A 16,580-nucleotide genomic window follows, 5' to 3' on the forward strand; every position below is an offset into this window, starting at 1 on the left:
TTTTATATAATAGCCTTGTGCTTATTAAGACAAAAGCTAAGACTGTTAATACATAATATATTTAAACAGTAAAAACAATATTGAGTATAAAAATTTTATGAATGATACATCCAGTATTAAGTCTGGTCAAATATTGAGCAATATGGTTATTTAAAATGTTTATTTATATTAATTATCTGCACAGATATATAATCTGATTTGGCATATGCAACATGTTTTCGTAACATAGTTTACAGTACTTACTTGTATCAATGATATGCAACAAAGAAACTAAATTTGAAATAAAAATATTTTATAACTAATATTTAAAAACATTTTCTTTAATAGCAAATAATTGACCTTTAAAATATAACACATAATTTTCTATACAAAAAAAGAAACTCTTTGATGAAGAAATACTTTTTTGTGATAATGTTTAATTCCATATAACAAGTTATCCGAGTAATGAGAAATTCTTTTGTATATTTATTGCGCTACAAATTCAAAGCGCATATAATCTATATGATAAGTAATTGCTCTTCACAGAAATGTTTATGAGGCAAATTGCATATATGCATGGAGCACTTGATTGTTGAAATATATGTATTAACATCTTTATCAGTCAAATCATCATTGGTACAGTTTTGAAAATGTTCAATCAAAATGTAGTCCTGAATATATAATGATCCAGGTCACCTATGAATAATAATTTTTTTATAACGTTATGAGATAAAGAGATTAAAATAAATAGCACTAGATAACTTCAAATTACCAAAAAACCAGCAAATGATGTCATAAAACCTTCTTTAGTTAATTCCCATATACCACCAAATTCTTCCTCATCAATTTGTTGAAAATTACTAAAATACAGGTATGTAACACCTGCATTAACTAATACAAATCTGAAATATCAAACCATATATTTGAAATGTATAATTATAACTTTACTATTATATATTGCGATTATATTATGTTTTAACTTACAATAGTAGAGCTATGAAACCTTTTAAAGGTATAAGACCCCATCCTATACCAACTATAATACCAATTGCTTGTCTAGCCCAATATATAACATCAAGAAATTCTTCCTATAGTAAATAAAAAGCGCTTATGAATGAAATCATGAAAATATATACAGAACATAATTAATTGAAGTGCGGTTATGTTTACTTTATCCGGCCATTCGGAGTTTGCTGTTATCGCACGTGTCCATACACTTAATTCGCATTTACCACCATTTCCAATCTTTTCAGGTTTTGAACGTGACATTTCTACACCTTCTCAGCTTAATAATATAAAACATGTAATAAAACTCATTAACATTTCCTAAGTGAAACAGATTCCATACACTTTATTTCCTTAAACCTTCTGCTGCTATACTTCCATCTCTTGAATTATGGAAATGTGCCACACAAGACGCATTTCATACAATTTTTCACGCACGCGCACTGATCTTTTTATATTTTATTCGTTTTATATCTTTTGATATTTATTTCAATAAATATCACATATACTTTTAATAGTTTAATGTTTAATGTCGTAAACAACACATATATAAAACTATTTTGTCTTGCATATATATTTTATATACCATCATTAATATTTAAAAATATAATTGTATAACTATATACTATACCACCGCCAATTTATTTCATTGAAACATATTGTGAACGTATAATAATACATAATTGTATCAATGAATACCATATTAACTTTATTATAAAAACCTGTTGAAGTAACAACAATATAATTTTATTATTATAGCAAATAAATTTTATATTTTTCCAAAATTAGCAATGAAAATTATTTAAATATACAAAGTTGCTAGTGTATAAAATAAGAAAAACAATTAATGCTGCATATGTAATAGGAGTCTTTATTTATTAGTAAATTATATTGCATGATTAATAAGCAACGTATCGAAACCTGCAAATACTGATATTTATTGGGTAATAATACATATATAATAAAATTAATAGCAGATTTTGAAACGTGCTTCATCGCAACATATGTATACATGTGTAAATGTAAATACAGGAATGTAATGAAGAAAGAATGTGTGTATATGTCGTCTGATTTTCTCCGCACGCATCATGTGATTGTGCGATAGAGTGAATATGATATTACTCACTCATTAGTACATAATATATGTAGTAATTGTATTTAATATATTTACACACTAAAACATGGTTTATTACAGGTGATTTTTTTAACATGTAAAGTAATAATTAGTATAATATAGAAAAATTATATTTGTTTTTAATTTCTAAAGAAGAGATAAAGATTTTAGAAATTCAGCAAATTTTGTTAATCATACATATAATATAATTCCCTTTTTGGCACAGTTGCTTAAATTTTAACTCTTACATTACATTTATAGAGTCCAATGTAATATTTTTTGCTCATAAGTACATAATTAATTTATCTGTATCTTTATACAAAAAATCACCTGCAATGTAATATGTATACAAATTGTTAATTGTATGCACTTATGCAAAAGTACAAGTACATACATGTTTACAAATACTATTTTATTATGGAAATAACTAAATTACAATTTTATTAGTGAACATTATTGACAGTGAAAAGAATTATTAAGTAACATTATGATTAGCTACCTTTTATGATACTGATTTGTTTTATATTATTTGAAAATCTTTTACATTGATTTGAGGAAATGTATGATTTAACAAATACTTCATGAATTTAATTTACATATAGCAAGATTTAGAGTAAATAATCACCTGATAGAAAAAGTTTTGAATTAAATGATTTAAAAATTTTATGTCCAATCTATATCATATATATAATTTTAAATGAGGGAATATTAAAGTAGAATGTGTTTGTTAGAATACAACATTTCACAATTGATTTAATTATGCCTGAAAAAGAATATTTCCAGTTAAACATCTAATATTGTTATATGATGTATGTTGTTAAATATATACCTGTATCCAAAAGGACTTACATATTTCATTAGTCACAGTTATTAATACATAAACCCAATATCAAATAGATATTCAAATATTTATTTATCTATAAGAACTGAAACTATAGTTATGGCTAATTTACCTATATGTAACTTTTTTACATATATATGTACAGAAGTCTTTTGCTATTCAAAAACTAGCTTTTAATATATTTATGTAAATTGAATTTTATGTTAGGTGTTCGTATTTTGCGATACATTTTTACATCATACAAAAAAATTGTTTGTAAAAAAGCTGTTCCTTTATAAGAGGACGCAGATAGCAGAAAGATTTTACTAAATTATTCTTAATCACAATATATCTTCAACAAGGTATAAAATAGCAAATACAGCTTACAAATATCGCAAAAGAATTCTTGAAATATAATAATAGTCTGCAATATCTTTTTTCTAATTAATTTAGCTGACAGTTTAGTTTATTTTCTTTTTTTCCATTTACGCACATCATATATATGTTATATATGCATTACATAATGTTTATATATTTTGTTACTAAATTTTTATAAATCAATGATAGTCATGGACAGTATCATATCTTTTATATAAAAATCTTTTAATTTTGTCCTTATTATGTGGAAAACAAAGCATTTATTATTTTATGTTATGTTATATGGCACACTTCATACATTTTATGGTTCTTGAATCTCGCTTTGTGCACTTATCAATTCCGATTGTATTTAAGAAATGTTAAATAACTTAATACAACCTGTATGGAAACAATTATAAAATATTGTAAACAATTATTGACCTGACCCAAATAGAATCGTTTTTGTTAATGATCACAGTTTTGTTATAACTGGTTGCATAAGAAACAAATCAAAATAAAACAAATACAAAAACTGATTTCGGAAGACAACGCGACATTGATTAAATAATAGGAAGAAATATTGTTTTATGTCGATAAGAATATATTGTGCTTATTTTTTGGTAACAGATCAGCGGTTGTACACTTAAAATAATTAAAATCATGTAATTTATGATCTATATTAAAGTCTATCAGTTTAAATATACAGACAAACAATATATAAATATTTAAATGTTAAAACAAACATAACATGGCTCATCTTCCAAATAATATCATTGACAATATCAAACTGATTTCTTTCTAAAAATCTGGAGGAATGTAGAAGCATTTAGTATGTTCTTCATAGAAGTAAGTGTTTTAACTTATTGCATTGAAAATATTAAATGATTTTAGTACATTAAATAGAGATATTTACTTCTAAATTAAGATAAACTGCGTTAAAATTACAGTTCTATAAAAAACTATAAAATTTTTAATGCCACCTTAATAATAAATTGGTACTTTCTATAAAGACCCCAGTACCCTGTCCCTAAATATTGAGTTAGCACACTTGCTTTTGCATTTGACTTCATATGGCACAAGTACAAACGTGTCACATCGTAGATTTTTGTGCCCAATATAAAATACTTTGATAAAAGATATCTTAATAAGTATCCAGTCATTGACATTAATTTGTAAATTATTACTGTATTAAGTCACGATCAAACGTCAACTACGTCATTATTGTAGTTGAAATTTGAGTCACGTAAAAATGAAGTACGTCGAAGTTTAAAACTTATACGATTTTCTTCAACCGTTTTCGGCACTTCCGTTACCTAAAAATATAACGATTGTATATATAAAATTATATTTAACCCAACATGATACGTCAAAGTATTTTTATAATTTTGTAATAATGTTTTTGTGTAATGCTAAGACAAATAAACTGTATCAAAAAAAGTAAAAATATAAAATCACGTTAATGGATTTCAAGCGCAAAACAATTTTTTCAAGCTATCATAAAAGGGCTTAGGACGCTGCACACTTTTAAAAAATTATATTAAATGATTTAAAAAATGAGAAAAAAAAGAAAAAAAAACAAACATTACATAAGGTACCTTGACATCTGGTTGGTTGATAGAACGTTGAAGCACCGACCTCCATGCTGCAGGTGCGGTATGCTCTAAAATAATATATACAGCAAGGCTTCTTAATTAAAGGATACAACATGCATATTCACAATGTACTTGGAATTAACAGGGAATTAATAATTAATTAAGAATTATGCGTGAATCGCGAATGGTGTTTAAGATGTTATTAGATACATTGAACATGCAGTAGAAAAACATATTTTTGCTTCTTACCATTCTCTTTCCTTTCAGTTTTACTTTTGTTTAAACTAGCTGCCAATTCCCTCACTGACCTTTTCTCTACACTGGCATTGCTTAAAGAACTAGCAGTACTACTTGCTGATAACGTCGGCGGTAATGAAGCAGGACCACTTACACCACTATCCGTTGATTCATCAAGTGCATCTCCAGAATCAGGTGTATTTCCAGCTGAAGTATTTGGACTAGAACCATCGCTTAATAAATTAAATTCTCCTAAAACATTAAACACATAATATATATTATTATATAAGCTAAGAATTTTATTATTAAATAATTTACATTTTTCATACCAGATTTTCTATCAGTAGCCATGCTCCAGGGTCTTGGTTTAGGAGCTGTTATAGGCGGAACAGGTTTAGTTTTGGAAAGAGCACCATTGCTTTTTCCATCTGTAAGTGAACTATTTCCTTTGGTTAGAGACCTTAACACTGGAGATTTCGATACTTCCGAATTACTTTTTGTACTGCTACCATTTGTTGGGCTACGAAGATCAAAACCTGTCGATCTTAATTTAAGAGAAGGTAAAGGTTGATTTGCAGTCTTATCTGTATCTACTGCAGATTTTTTTGTTAAACTTTTCCTAGTTTCGTAATCTTTAGGAACAGCTGTTGCATCTTTATCCGAGGAATTTGTAGCAGTTGTTTGTTGTAATACCTTACTATTTTCATCCGAATCTCGTAAACTGCGTGTACTTGTACCAGAACCAATAATGGGTAATGTACTACGTTTAGATGTATCAGCGGTATTACCGACACAATTATTACATACATTATTACTTGTATCTTTGTTGCTATCAGATTTTGTAAGAATTCTTTCATGATTTTGCGCATTGTCTGTTGTATTTCGCCGAGTTAATGGAGATGCAGTTAACGGCGAATCACCTTGAGATCTCCTGCCAACAAGAGGAGAAAACTTTTCTAAATTATCGCTAGATCGTGATCGCGGGGCAGGCTCAAGAAGTGTTTTTAACATTGGAGAGCTACAGCCAGGTTTTTTATCCGTCTCAGGTGGAATACTTTTATGACTCGTAAGAGATAAATTTGGGCTACCATCCGTTGGAAAAGTATGCAAAGAGCTACAGCAAAATAAAAGGAAGTGTAATGTACATAATTTTCATAAAATATTAATGAATTACAGTTTTAAAAATAATACCTGTCATCACTTGTGGGGGATATAAGAGGTGTCGTTGGTGTAGTTGGTCTGAAAAATACATCGAGGCCTTCTCCAAGAGCAAGACCATCCACTGGTTGATCTGGTCTCAGCATTGGTCTTGTAGGTGCTCTAGTTTTTGTTCTGCGTGGTCTAGATTTTACTAAATGTTGCAGTTGCTGTCCTACAGTATTAGGTAATTCAGAAACAGAATCTAGTGATTCTGTTAACGAATGTTCTGTTTCTGAAATAGCTGAAAGAATATGTTGATATCAGGAATGATAAATATATCAACTATAACATTTTTTCATGTTAAAAAAAAATTAACCTTCTGCTTGACTTTTTGGTAAGGATGGTAACAGATCTGGAATGTCATCAGCTGAAAGACCTTCCACAGAATCGACTACAGATTTCGGCCGCAATTTCCTTCCATGTAAACTTTTTCGTTTATTTGATAAATGTGGCGTAGCCTACGTAAAGAACAATAATTAATATCATTAATATGTATTTTAATTTTTTACAATAATTGTAATATGTTAATTCATTATTATGTACTACAAAAGATTTGGTATACAAAAGTCAACCAACAAACATTATATTTTTAAATATGTATTTACTTTACTTACAAGATTTAAATAATCCAATTTCTGGACAGACATGGAAGTTTTATATTAAAATTATTATGTAGCAAAGTTTATTCTAATATATATATTACATATATTATACGTAATACATATATAATACATATAATATATATAATATATACATAAATAAAAAAAATTGTGTTTTTTACCATTGGAGATTGATCACTGGAACATTGACCGATAGAATTCACAAGTGAATAAGTTTCTGGTGGACAATCTTCTTCTGAGGCAATACTGGTTCTACCAACTGGTAATGCTGTAGATACACCTACAGTACTTGTAACTCCTATAACACTTCCACTACTCATTGAACCAGCACTAGGCCGCAACACATCAGGCGTACTGCTTCTTGTTCTACTATCACAGTCACCAATCTGAAAATATAAATATGGACATCAGTATCAAAATTAAAGGATTTTAATACTAAACTTTTAGTATAATACCTTTTAGCATGTATTTAACACATAGTGAAGTATATTATACATACTAAGTTTTTATAGCTTCTTGACAATGATTCAATTACTTCATCTGTTATTCTGTCGGATACATGTGCAGCAACTGCCAAATTTAATTCACTATAAAAATATTAATAATAGATAATTACAAGCAATGAGATAAGTTAGTGATTATTTGACAGATATGTATTAAAGTCAAAACGAATAAGTAATTATGATCCATACTTGACTCTATTGACTATATCCGCCCCAGCTTGCTCTGTGATAGTGGTATGTATGAATTCACTACTAATTTGATTTTTTTCTTTGCAACTACTTCGTAGATCATCTTCCACTGCAACTGATTCACTTTCATCGCCTCTAATTACCGTTTGAGAAAGTATCGTAGGACACTGTTCATTTGCACACTTTATCATAGCATCTAAGGAATCCTGTATTTAAATTTTAATAATTGAAACGTATTATGTTTAATGTAAGAATAATATATATCTGATAATAAAATACCTGTAAATATATGGTTACAACTTTATGCAATTCATTTGCCATTTCGTGTAATTTTAATTCTATTGGATTATTTTCATCTCGTCGTTGAAGAACTTCATGCAATCTTGGTAAAAGCTACAAAAGTATCATTTGCATACAAATTTATTCAAAATGTATTTATTATTCGGTATTTTATACCTGTTTTGAATTATCTGCATCTTGTATGAGTCCAGTTGCATAATTAATGTCATTATTAGCATCGCAGCTTTCCGCAGCAATAGCTTTAATAGTGTCTTGCGTCTGTACAACCAATCTATCAACCATTTGTTGTGTGGAGCTTAACAAAAATCCTTGTTGCAATCTAAATGCTTGTCCATGACTATATTTACAAGGAGTAACGTTTCTTTGTAACAAGTCCTGGATTTTTTTAGCTAATTGTTCCGTTTTTTCAGCTGAAGTTTTCATACAAGGTTGCAAATCATAAATTGGAAATGGCATATGTCTTACACTGCAATTCCTGTAAAAGGATGTCACATATTAGAAAATATATTAACATATTCATTATTAATATGAAAGATTGCGTACTTTTCTAAAGCATGAACAATATCAGCATAACCTTGAAGAGTAATATTATTTTTATCATAAATAATAGTTCTCAAATGATTATTAATTTGTAATGCCTTTGCTAATAATCTGGCACCAGGATCTCCAATCTGATTACCACTAATATCTAAAGTATGAAGACATGTGTTACTACCAAGGGCATTGATAAGATTATAGAGATCAGATTTTAGTCGAGAATCTGGTAAATGTAATGCTTGCAAAACGCAATCATCTTCTTGAAGCATTTGCACAAGGGCATCCATTACAACAGCAATATGTTTGCTTTTCATACTAACAGTGTTGCGACCCATGTATAATTGTTTGATCGACTTGTTTTTTCCTATAGCAGTTATTACTTGTGCTAAATCAACATCCATATCTGTGAAAAGACATATTTACAAGATATAGAATCCAAATATTAAAGCAAATAATTTATTTATATTATACTGTACTTACTACTATCTGATATATCCAATGATGCTATGCAACGTACGCCATGAATGCATGATTCTAATACATGAGCACCCATAGAGCCCAAATTGTTTCCACTCATATCAAGTTCTAAACCAACTGTACTTTCATTGCATGCCAAACCAAGTAACAAATGTTTCAATGCCTCTAGCGGCAATTTACAACAAGATATATTTAAGTACTTTAATGAGAGTGTAGCAGTAAAGAACTGTTTAAAGCTGGGAGGTATTTCTTTGGTCTTTTTACTTGAAAAGGAGTTACGAGCAACATTTAAATGGACTAGATTAGTTGCACAACCCCGTAGTAAAGCACCAAACAGCTAGATAGAGTAAATGTAAAATATGAGCTTATTTGCTCTTACATGAGTTTTACGTATAGAAAACTAAAATATACTTACACATTCTAATGTTGTATCTGTACCACTTAGATCTAAATGAGTTAGACTATTAGGTTGTGCCAAAAAATTACATAAATTCTGTAAATATGTAATAATTATATTAATTGCATTTCCTACTATTATAATATTAATATAACCATTTATTATATTAAATTTTGGAATAATATTTAGAAACAACTTACATTGATATCATCTTTTAAAGAGTTTTCTGAAAGATTTAAATATTGCAAACTAGTTGGCATGCTTCTATTTAAACTTAGTGCATGTGCAATTTGACTTATTCCTTTTCCAGTTAGTCCACAATGTGCCAAATTTAATTTTTGTAAACCTTTGGGTAATTTTCCAATAGGTCCGCTTAAATGTGCACCTCCTTAAAAATAATATTATTATAAGTAATATTATTAGTAGACATATATATTAATTAATATTAATAATTAATGGTCAAATTAAGCATAGCAATGTACAATACTATTTATTAAGTATATGTAAGTACACATTATGTAAGTTAAACAATTAAATATACACTGTAACAATCATCTTTTTTTCATGGAAAAGAGTAAAATTATAAATGGAGGATTATTTCTAAACATAAAAGGATAAGGATAAACTTAAATAACATTAATGGTTATTTGCACACCTTGCAATTTGGCTATTATCCCACACAAGCTAGAGGCTCCTATAAAAAGAAATTTGTATAGGGATACTTTAAGAACATACTTAAAAAGTGAGTAAAAAAAAGAAGAACTGAAACCACAAAAAATGGATCTACTAAGGAATAACATCCTACATAAAAGTCTTTATAATTAATACTTACCTTTATCTTCAATGGTATTATATGATAGATCAATAGTCTGTAACATTGTATTAGCATTTGAAATTAGAGCTAATGATAATTTGTGCGCAAAGTCCCTAAAAAATCATATTTGGAATTTATTTATTAAAATTAATTGTATCATAATTATGCATTTATTTTAGCTTTACCATTTTATTCCAAGATTATCTAGATAAAGTTCCTGAATGGAAAGGGATCTACGCATAACATGTAACAATCTTTCCAAAGGCTCGTGACTTAGTTTAAGATGAGATGCCCTTAATTTTGTAAACCAAGTATTATATTCCAAGGCAGAAATGATTGGCACCAGATCTTTTTGATCCAAATGATCAAAATCTCTTAAATTTAGCTCTCTTGTATCATGAGAGAGGTATATTGTATCAACATCCTATAAATATAATTGTCTTGAAAAACGTTTAATAATAATAGTAGGACATTTTCATATACTTTAACAAGTTACCCAGGCTACTTCTTCTCTATATGGTACACCATGTAAATCACACATACATGCATATTGGGTCGAAAACCCCCCACAAGGTCCAGTATGTCTTGTTGCTTCTGTACTTCTAGCTAATTCACTACCTCTTATACTCTGCAGTCTACTAGCTGGTATTACTTCTATTTTTCTTATAATATAACTATAATAAAAATTATAATTTTAATATCAGTTATTCTAATATTATAATAATTAAAATAAATATAAATTTATACATATAAGGTAACAAACACATACTTCAATGGTACAGTGGGAAAGATATTTCGAATTGCAGTATGTAAGGCCTCAATCATTGCATCTACTTCTGTAGTATCTGCACCTGCTCCAGTAGTAGTAAAATTGTAATATCTTTCCCCAACACTTAAAGATAATTGGTTTGCTCTTTTTGATTCTATAGATGTTATTTCTAAATAATGAAAATGGCAGTCGATCTGTAAAAAATATTTTAAACACAATTATTAAAATAATCACATAATTTTATTTGTAAAAACAAAATAATCATATTATCTTACTCTTGTGGGCACTTTGGCCGTTAAGAGAAACAAACGGCATGGTGAAAAAACCTTAAATCAGAAAAATTTAATTTTGAATCACTTTAAATCTAAATAACTTCAAATTCATTATACATTATAATATTGCAATACTGCAAATATTACTTACCAGAACACGATTTTCCTGTTTATCTTGTTTTGTTTCTAATTTTACGACATTCTTTAATAATATTTTCACATGCTTACCTAATAATGCTTTCACCGATTCTACAAATAATGAATAATTTATGAAAAATGATAATTAAGCTAATGGCAATTTTGTAAAATATACGAAATTAAGGAAAAGGTTTAAAAAAATTGTATTATAATCCAATTTGTATTTTTGTGAAATAAAATGAGGATTAATGAAACTTCTATAAACATTTTATAACAATAACTATTTGAACAAGAAATATATTTTTTTTATGTATGACAGTTCCATAATACGAACGTAAACATTCAGTAGAAGACAAACCATTTAAATCTTTCGTAAGTTGCGATCTAGTTGACATTTTGTTAATTGGCTTATTTTTCAAACATCAACGAATCCATTTAAGACATTGTTTTTTTCGTCACACGGTGACCAAAGTTTTCTATCTTGCTTAAAAAAATGTTAAGATAAAGGGCGATGTCACGAAACTATAAAGCTGAATAGCCGCCATATTAGCACCTGCCCGCGATCCATTCTGTTCCACTCCGTTCCGTTCCATTCTTACAAGTGTATTTATTTAAATTCTTTTACTATATTTTTTACTCTTACCATTTACTATAACATTATGTTCTGTATAATAAAACAACTGATCTAAATGATAATTAATGTATTAATTGTAAATGTAAATTGTAAATGTAAATAATTAAATTGTACAGAATAGGTTATTGAGATATCTTTAATAAGTTACTTAAGTTAGTAACAGAGAGAAACAAAGGTAAAAGATAGCAAAATACAGTACAATATTTTAATAATATTCGAAAATAATTGTGAAGTGTGCAATAAAAAATTAAGGTGAATAATAATATTTGTGTATAAATAAATAATATTTTATATTATATAATTTCAGGATTTAATCCATATCTGATTAAACATGTTTGCTATAAAAAAAATTTTGAACAAAATACGAATTCCTTTATACCAAACTTATGCCACAAATTCAAAATTAGTTGAAATTTCAAAAAATGATACAGGTAATATCAGAATCCTAATTTTCATAAGTTATGTTTTTATTCAAGAATATTTTTTCCTAACAGGTATTGCTACAATATCTATGGCACGTTCACCTGTAAACAATTTAAACAAAGAATTATTAAATGCTTTAAACACGTCCTTAATGGATGTACAAGAAGAAAAATGTCAAGGTGTTATATTAACATCGTCATTATCAAATATATTTTCAGCAGGACTTGATATAAACGAAATGTATAATCGGACTGAAGAACAGCTAACTGAATATTGGCAAACATTGCAAGACACATGGTTAACTTTATATAATTTGGAAATGCCAATAGCTGCTGCAATTAATGTATTATTATAAATATTATTAGTATAATTATTTTCTGAGAAATATATATATATATATATATTTGTTACTTTATTTATAAAGGGTGCCAGCCCTGCTGGAGGATGTCTTTTAGCAATGTCTTGTGAATATAGAGTTTTAGTTGAAGGAAAGCATACTATAGGATTGAATGAAACACAATTAGGAATTATTGCTCCAGAATGGTTTAGAAATATATATGTTGACATATTAGGACATAGAAGAGCTGAATTAGCACTTTTAAAGTAATTTATTGTTAATGAATGTATAACAAAACATTTATCCCATTTAGTAATATCTATAATTAATTGAAAACTATTGATTTCATAGAGGAACCCTATTTCATCCAAAGGAAGCATTAGAAATTGGAATTGTAGATGAATTAGCTTCTGATAAAGCCAATGCAATCCAAAAGTGTCAAAATTATATTGAATCTTTTAAACACATACCCTGTAAGTACAATATTTATTTAATTAAGATAAGTACGCTTAATATTTACCATATAAAATATTTATAAAGCCAGAGCTAGACAAGCAACAAAAATGGAGTTAAGGAAACGTAATTCATTATGGTTGAAAGTAAACAAACATATGGATCTAAATCAATTTTTAACACTTATTCAATTACCGGAAGTACAAACTGGCCTAAAATTATATATGGAAGCTTTGAAGAAAAAATAAGAAACTTTAATCAAAGTGTCGTATTTTAAACTATCACGTTAAAGATTAAATATTTTTATACGATTTTTATAGAAATAAAATATTTTATACGAGAATATATTCATGTACTAAGAGATATATTATATTGTTTAATAAATATATACAGTTCAGCAAAAATACTTACTTCTATATTAATTTTCAAAGTAATACGTTTATAATATAACTTCTGAATGATCATGCATCATTTTATCAAGTCACTCATCAAGTGCTAATATAATTTCTGAATCATCAACATTTAAATTTAATTGTTGCAATACTTGCAGAAATTCTTGTTGTTGAGAATCTGCAAAATGTGATATTTCTAATATTTGTTGACTACTTCTTTCACTCTCATGCCTATTAAACCAAAATAAGAGATTTCGAAAATTAAACTTCACAAAGATATGAAAATATCTAAAAAACGAAAGAACTTGCCTTATTAGCTGTTCACTGTATTCTTCAACCCAATTTTTTAATCGATTTATCATGATATCTTCTCGAACATCTATTATCTGTAATTAGAAAATTCATATTAGTTTTTAAAGTACAAACAATAAAAATATACATAGATACGCGTACATACTTGTAAATGCCTTTCATGAGAATTATTAAGATTGTAATTTAACATGTCCTTATCTTCACATAGATTTAATAAATGACGTGGCATTTTTGCATCATCTCCAATACCACTAAGGAAATATAGAATTAATCCGTTAATAGTGTCATTATACTCTGCTTCACAATTACGTAATTGTGAAAAATATCCTCGTGCAGTTGTTAGAAAAGAATCCACCATATCAGAAATGTTGATCCTAAATACTTCATTTATATCCTTTATTAAATAAGTTTAATATTATTTTCAATTTAATTTTCCTATATGTAACTCATAATAATTAAAATATACCTCCATTTGTTCATGCAGATCTACTTCAATGGACATTAATCTTGTCCATGCATCAGTTACCATATCACTAAATTCTTCAGAATATTGTTGTGCTATTTCAGTTACATTTTCTAATGTAGCAGTATCTACATCTCCAACTAGCTTTTTTAATAATTGTTTAACAGTTGCTAAAGCGTCAGTTTTCCTGCGCAAGACTTCATTTACAATCCTATAATTTGAAATAGTACAAATTACCATCAATTTTGAATATTTTATATTTGATGCTTATGTATATATATCACTCACATTCTACCTTGATTTTCTGAAATGGTTTTACCTTCATTTACAGCAATATTGTAAAGATTTATTTCATTCATTCGCTTATTATGTTCTTTCAAACCTATCTCACAAAACTCTTCGCATATAGCAGTAAAATTTTTTTTATATTCTTCATGTGCATTTTGTGTATCATCAGTTACTATAGATAAATCTTTTCCTTCTACACACAAAATGCACTTAATAAATTTTTATGTGGAAGTGCATGAAAAAGTAAATAATAATTATTGTATGTATAAATAAATTGATAAACCTTTGTCATCTTCAAACATTTGATGAAAGAGATAATCTCCATCAAGATGTTCTACATATGCAGCAGTGAGGATAGCTAATTTCTTTTCATATTTTTGCTGGGCATCCAATTCTTCTTGTTCTTTCATTTCTGCTTCTTCTAAAGTATTTAAAGTCCTACTAAATTATAAAATATAAATATTTTAAAATAAATATATATATTGTTTTTTATATATCTATTTTATGGATATTTTATAATTACTAATGTTTTTCTGTAGCATCTTTCCTTTGTTCATTAGTTATCATTTTGTATTCATAGTAAATTAATTGTGGTAAGAATGCAAATACATAATGCAAATATCCATCTTCTTTAGTGCATGGATTTCCACTCATATTCAAACTACGTAACTTTTTAAATTTTCTCAAATATAGTACCTAAATAACAATACAAATGTAAAAATATAAAATATTTAATATCCACGTATATTTTGCACATTACATACATGTTTTGTATCTGTTATAATATTATTACCAATACTAAAAATCGTAAGATGACATAATTCATCTATGTTTTCTATCTCACGAATTTCATTATTAAATAAAAGCAATATTTCTAGTTTTGTTAAATTGTTTAAATTCTCCATTATTTTAATGCGATTGAAAGAAAGATCTAATTCTTTTAAATTAACGAGCACATTTAGGTTTTCTATTTTCTCAATTATATTATTGGATAATTTTAATGTCATTAGATTTGGCATTACCCATAGATAATCAAGTTTCAGAATATCTAGAAGAAAAAATACCAAGTATACGTATGTATAACAAGCTAAATGCAAGTTTAAAATTTATGTATAATACGTACTAAGAAATTCAATTCGAATTTCTTTTATTTCATCTAATTTAATACCATCTTCGTAAAAAAGTTTACCAGCTTCTCCTTTTGGCCCTTGTTCAATTACCAAATTTATTAACATATCTTGATTTATTACACGAGGTTGTACAAACTCTTGTAATATAGTAGGAACGTCTTCCTCAATCATCATTTTTAGATATTTCATAAATATCCTATACAAAATTAAATGAACAATTATCACAGAACATATACATATGTATGTACTGCTTTGTATCGAAAAGATTTAATTTATATAGCCTTCATTTGCGGTTGCCGCGCAACAAAGATTTATTAATTTTGTGGCGAACTTCAGAACCATGTCGTGTCAATTTCATACCAAAGAAGTTTCCTGTTTTATCGACCCGAAGAAATCTATTTTATCAAAATTTATCTTTTAAAAACAACATTTTGTTAAGTCAGATTATATCATTGTTATATTCCTTATTATTTATTATTTGATCACGCCGTACAAATGTTTTCAATTATTTTTTATAAATAGTTACAGACAAAAGTTTAAGAAATAAAAAGTGTCATTTAGAGAGTTAGAGAGAGAGAGAGAGAGATTTCACTAAAGTTTGATTGTAAAATGTATAGTTCAATTTAAAACTTAAAAGTATTTAATGTATGTAAGTTAAGTTTTATTTATTAAATTAAGTAACATTTATTTAATAAATTAAATACAAACATTTATTAATTAAAAATTGTTTGAGTTATTTTAAATAAGTCGTAAGATCCCTATAATTTTGCTTTACGGCGCTCTCTAGTGTTTGATCACGTAATTATGGAGATTTATATAAATATTGAT

At 27.4% G+C, this 16,580-nt stretch overlaps 4 protein-coding genes across 10 annotated transcripts; 1 reads left to right on the forward strand and 3 right to left on the reverse strand.

The window, feature by feature from the left end:
* Positions 1-143: 143 nt before the first annotated feature.
* Positions 144-1,415, reverse strand: LOC117233471 (uncharacterized protein RAB5IF homolog). The gene is made up of 4 exons (XM_033493820.1): positions 1,150-1,415; positions 964-1,067; positions 752-881; positions 144-675 (listed from the first exon to the last, which is right to left on the reverse strand). The coding sequence occupies exons 1-4, from the start codon at positions 1,246-1,248 to the stop codon at positions 634-636; spliced, it is 375 nt and encodes a 124-aa protein (XP_033349711.1). The 5' UTR covers positions 1,249-1,415; the 3' UTR covers positions 144-633.
* Positions 1,416-1,835: 420 nt separating this feature from the next.
* On the reverse strand, positions 1,836-11,869 carry LOC117233155 (F-actin-uncapping protein LRRC16A). Of its 5 annotated transcripts, XM_033493177.1 has the most exons (24): positions 11,679-11,869; positions 11,334-11,431; positions 11,186-11,236; positions 10,911-11,104; positions 10,638-10,815; positions 10,327-10,565; positions 10,160-10,254; positions 9,983-10,021; positions 9,528-9,715; positions 9,346-9,423; positions 8,934-9,267; positions 8,460-8,856; positions 8,073-8,391; positions 7,896-8,009; positions 7,617-7,822; positions 7,424-7,511; positions 7,086-7,310; positions 6,919-6,939; positions 6,621-6,762; positions 6,296-6,545; positions 5,434-6,218; positions 5,117-5,356; positions 4,871-4,935; positions 1,836-4,588 (listed from the first exon to the last, which is right to left on the reverse strand). In XM_033493177.1, exons 1-24 carry the CDS (start codon positions 11,713-11,715, stop codon positions 4,475-4,477), a joined length of 4,497 nt encoding a protein of 1,498 aa, XP_033349068.1. In that variant the 5' UTR covers positions 11,716-11,869; the 3' UTR covers positions 1,836-4,474. The 5 variants fall into 5 exon arrangements, with proteins under 5 accessions (XP_033349068.1, XP_033349070.1, XP_033349069.1 ...); XM_033493179.1 differs by lacking the exon at positions 9,983-10,021; XM_033493178.1 differs by lacking the exon at positions 6,919-6,939.
* On the forward strand, positions 11,864-13,571 carry LOC117233157 (enoyl-CoA delta isomerase 1, mitochondrial-like). 2 transcript variants are annotated; one of them, XM_033493185.1, is made up of 6 exons: positions 11,864-12,129; positions 12,262-12,385; positions 12,449-12,720; positions 12,802-12,980; positions 13,066-13,187; positions 13,255-13,571. In XM_033493185.1, the coding sequence occupies exons 2-6, from the start codon at positions 12,286-12,288 to the stop codon at positions 13,413-13,415; spliced, it is 834 nt and encodes a 277-aa protein (XP_033349076.1). In that variant the 5' UTR covers positions 11,864-12,129; positions 12,262-12,285; the 3' UTR covers positions 13,416-13,571. The 2 variants fall into 2 exon arrangements, with proteins under 2 accessions (XP_033349076.1, XP_033349077.1); XM_033493186.1 differs by having other exon boundaries at positions 13,259-13,398.
* LOC117233156 (dynein regulatory complex subunit 3-like) lies at positions 13,531-16,108 on the reverse strand. 2 transcript variants are annotated; one of them, XM_033493183.1, is made up of 9 exons: positions 15,746-16,108; positions 15,387-15,670; positions 15,146-15,318; positions 14,906-15,063; positions 14,623-14,815; positions 14,338-14,545; positions 14,017-14,265; positions 13,869-13,945; positions 13,531-13,790 (listed from the first exon to the last, which is right to left on the reverse strand). In XM_033493183.1, the coding sequence occupies exons 1-9, from the start codon at positions 15,939-15,941 to the stop codon at positions 13,649-13,651; spliced, it is 1,680 nt and encodes a 559-aa protein (XP_033349074.1). In that variant the 5' UTR covers positions 15,942-16,108; the 3' UTR covers positions 13,531-13,648. The 2 variants fall into 2 exon arrangements, with proteins under 2 accessions (XP_033349074.1, XP_033349075.1); XM_033493184.1 differs by having other exon boundaries at positions 13,662-13,792; positions 13,879-13,945.
* Between the last annotated feature and the right edge of the window lie 472 nt (positions 16,109-16,580).

Source organism: Bombus vosnesenskii, unplaced genomic scaffold (assembly GCF_011952255.1).
Source record: "Bombus vosnesenskii isolate JDL3184/JDL3185 unplaced genomic scaffold, Bvos_JDL3184-5_v1.1 scf7180000013295, whole genome shotgun sequence".
In the NCBI taxonomy this organism is placed as follows: domain Eukaryota; kingdom Metazoa; phylum Arthropoda; class Insecta; order Hymenoptera; family Apidae; genus Bombus; species Bombus vosnesenskii.

Coding starts and splice junctions, on each gene's coding strand:
- LOC117233471 (XM_033493820.1), bottom strand. CDS start 1,248: ATGTCACGTTCAAAACCTGAAAAGATTGGAAATGGTGGTAAATGCGAA. Junction 882..963: donor GGTTTCATAGCTCTACTATT/GTAAGTTAAAAC, acceptor TTGATATTTCAG/ATTTGTATTAGTTAATGCAG. Junction 676..751: donor CATCATTTGCTGGTTTTTTG/GTAATTTGAAGT, acceptor TATTATTCATAG/GTGACCTGGATCATTATATA.
- LOC117233155 (XM_033493177.1), bottom strand. CDS start 11,715: ATGTCAACTAGATCGCAACTTACGAAAGATTTAAATG. Junction 9,424..9,527: donor CTTTAAAAGATGATATCAAT/GTAAGTTGTTTC, acceptor ACATATTTACAG/AATTTATGTAATTTTTTGGC. Junction 8,392..8,459: donor ATTGTTCATGCTTTAGAAAA/GTACGCAATCTT, acceptor ATCCTTTTACAG/GAATTGCAGTGTAAGACATA.
- LOC117233157 (XM_033493185.1), top strand. CDS start 12,286: ATGTTTGCTATAAAAAAAATTTTGAACAAAATACGAATTCCTTTATAC. Junction 12,386..12,448: donor AATTTCAAAAAATGATACAG/GTAATATCAGAA, acceptor TTTTCCTAACAG/GTATTGCTACAATATCTATG. Junction 12,721..12,801: donor CAATAGCTGCTGCAATTAAT/GTATTATTATAA, acceptor TTATTTATAAAG/GGTGCCAGCCCTGCTGGAGG.
- LOC117233156 (XM_033493183.1), bottom strand. CDS start 15,941: ATGAAATATCTAAAAATGATGATTGAGGAAGACGTTCCTACTATATTA. Junction 13,946..14,016: donor CTCATGAAAGGCATTTACAA/GTATGTACGCGT, acceptor TTCTAATTACAG/ATAATAGATGTTCGAGAAGA. Junction 13,791..13,868: donor TACAGTGAACAGCTAATAAG/GCAAGTTCTTTC, acceptor TTGGTTTAATAG/GCATGAGAGTGAAAGAAGTA.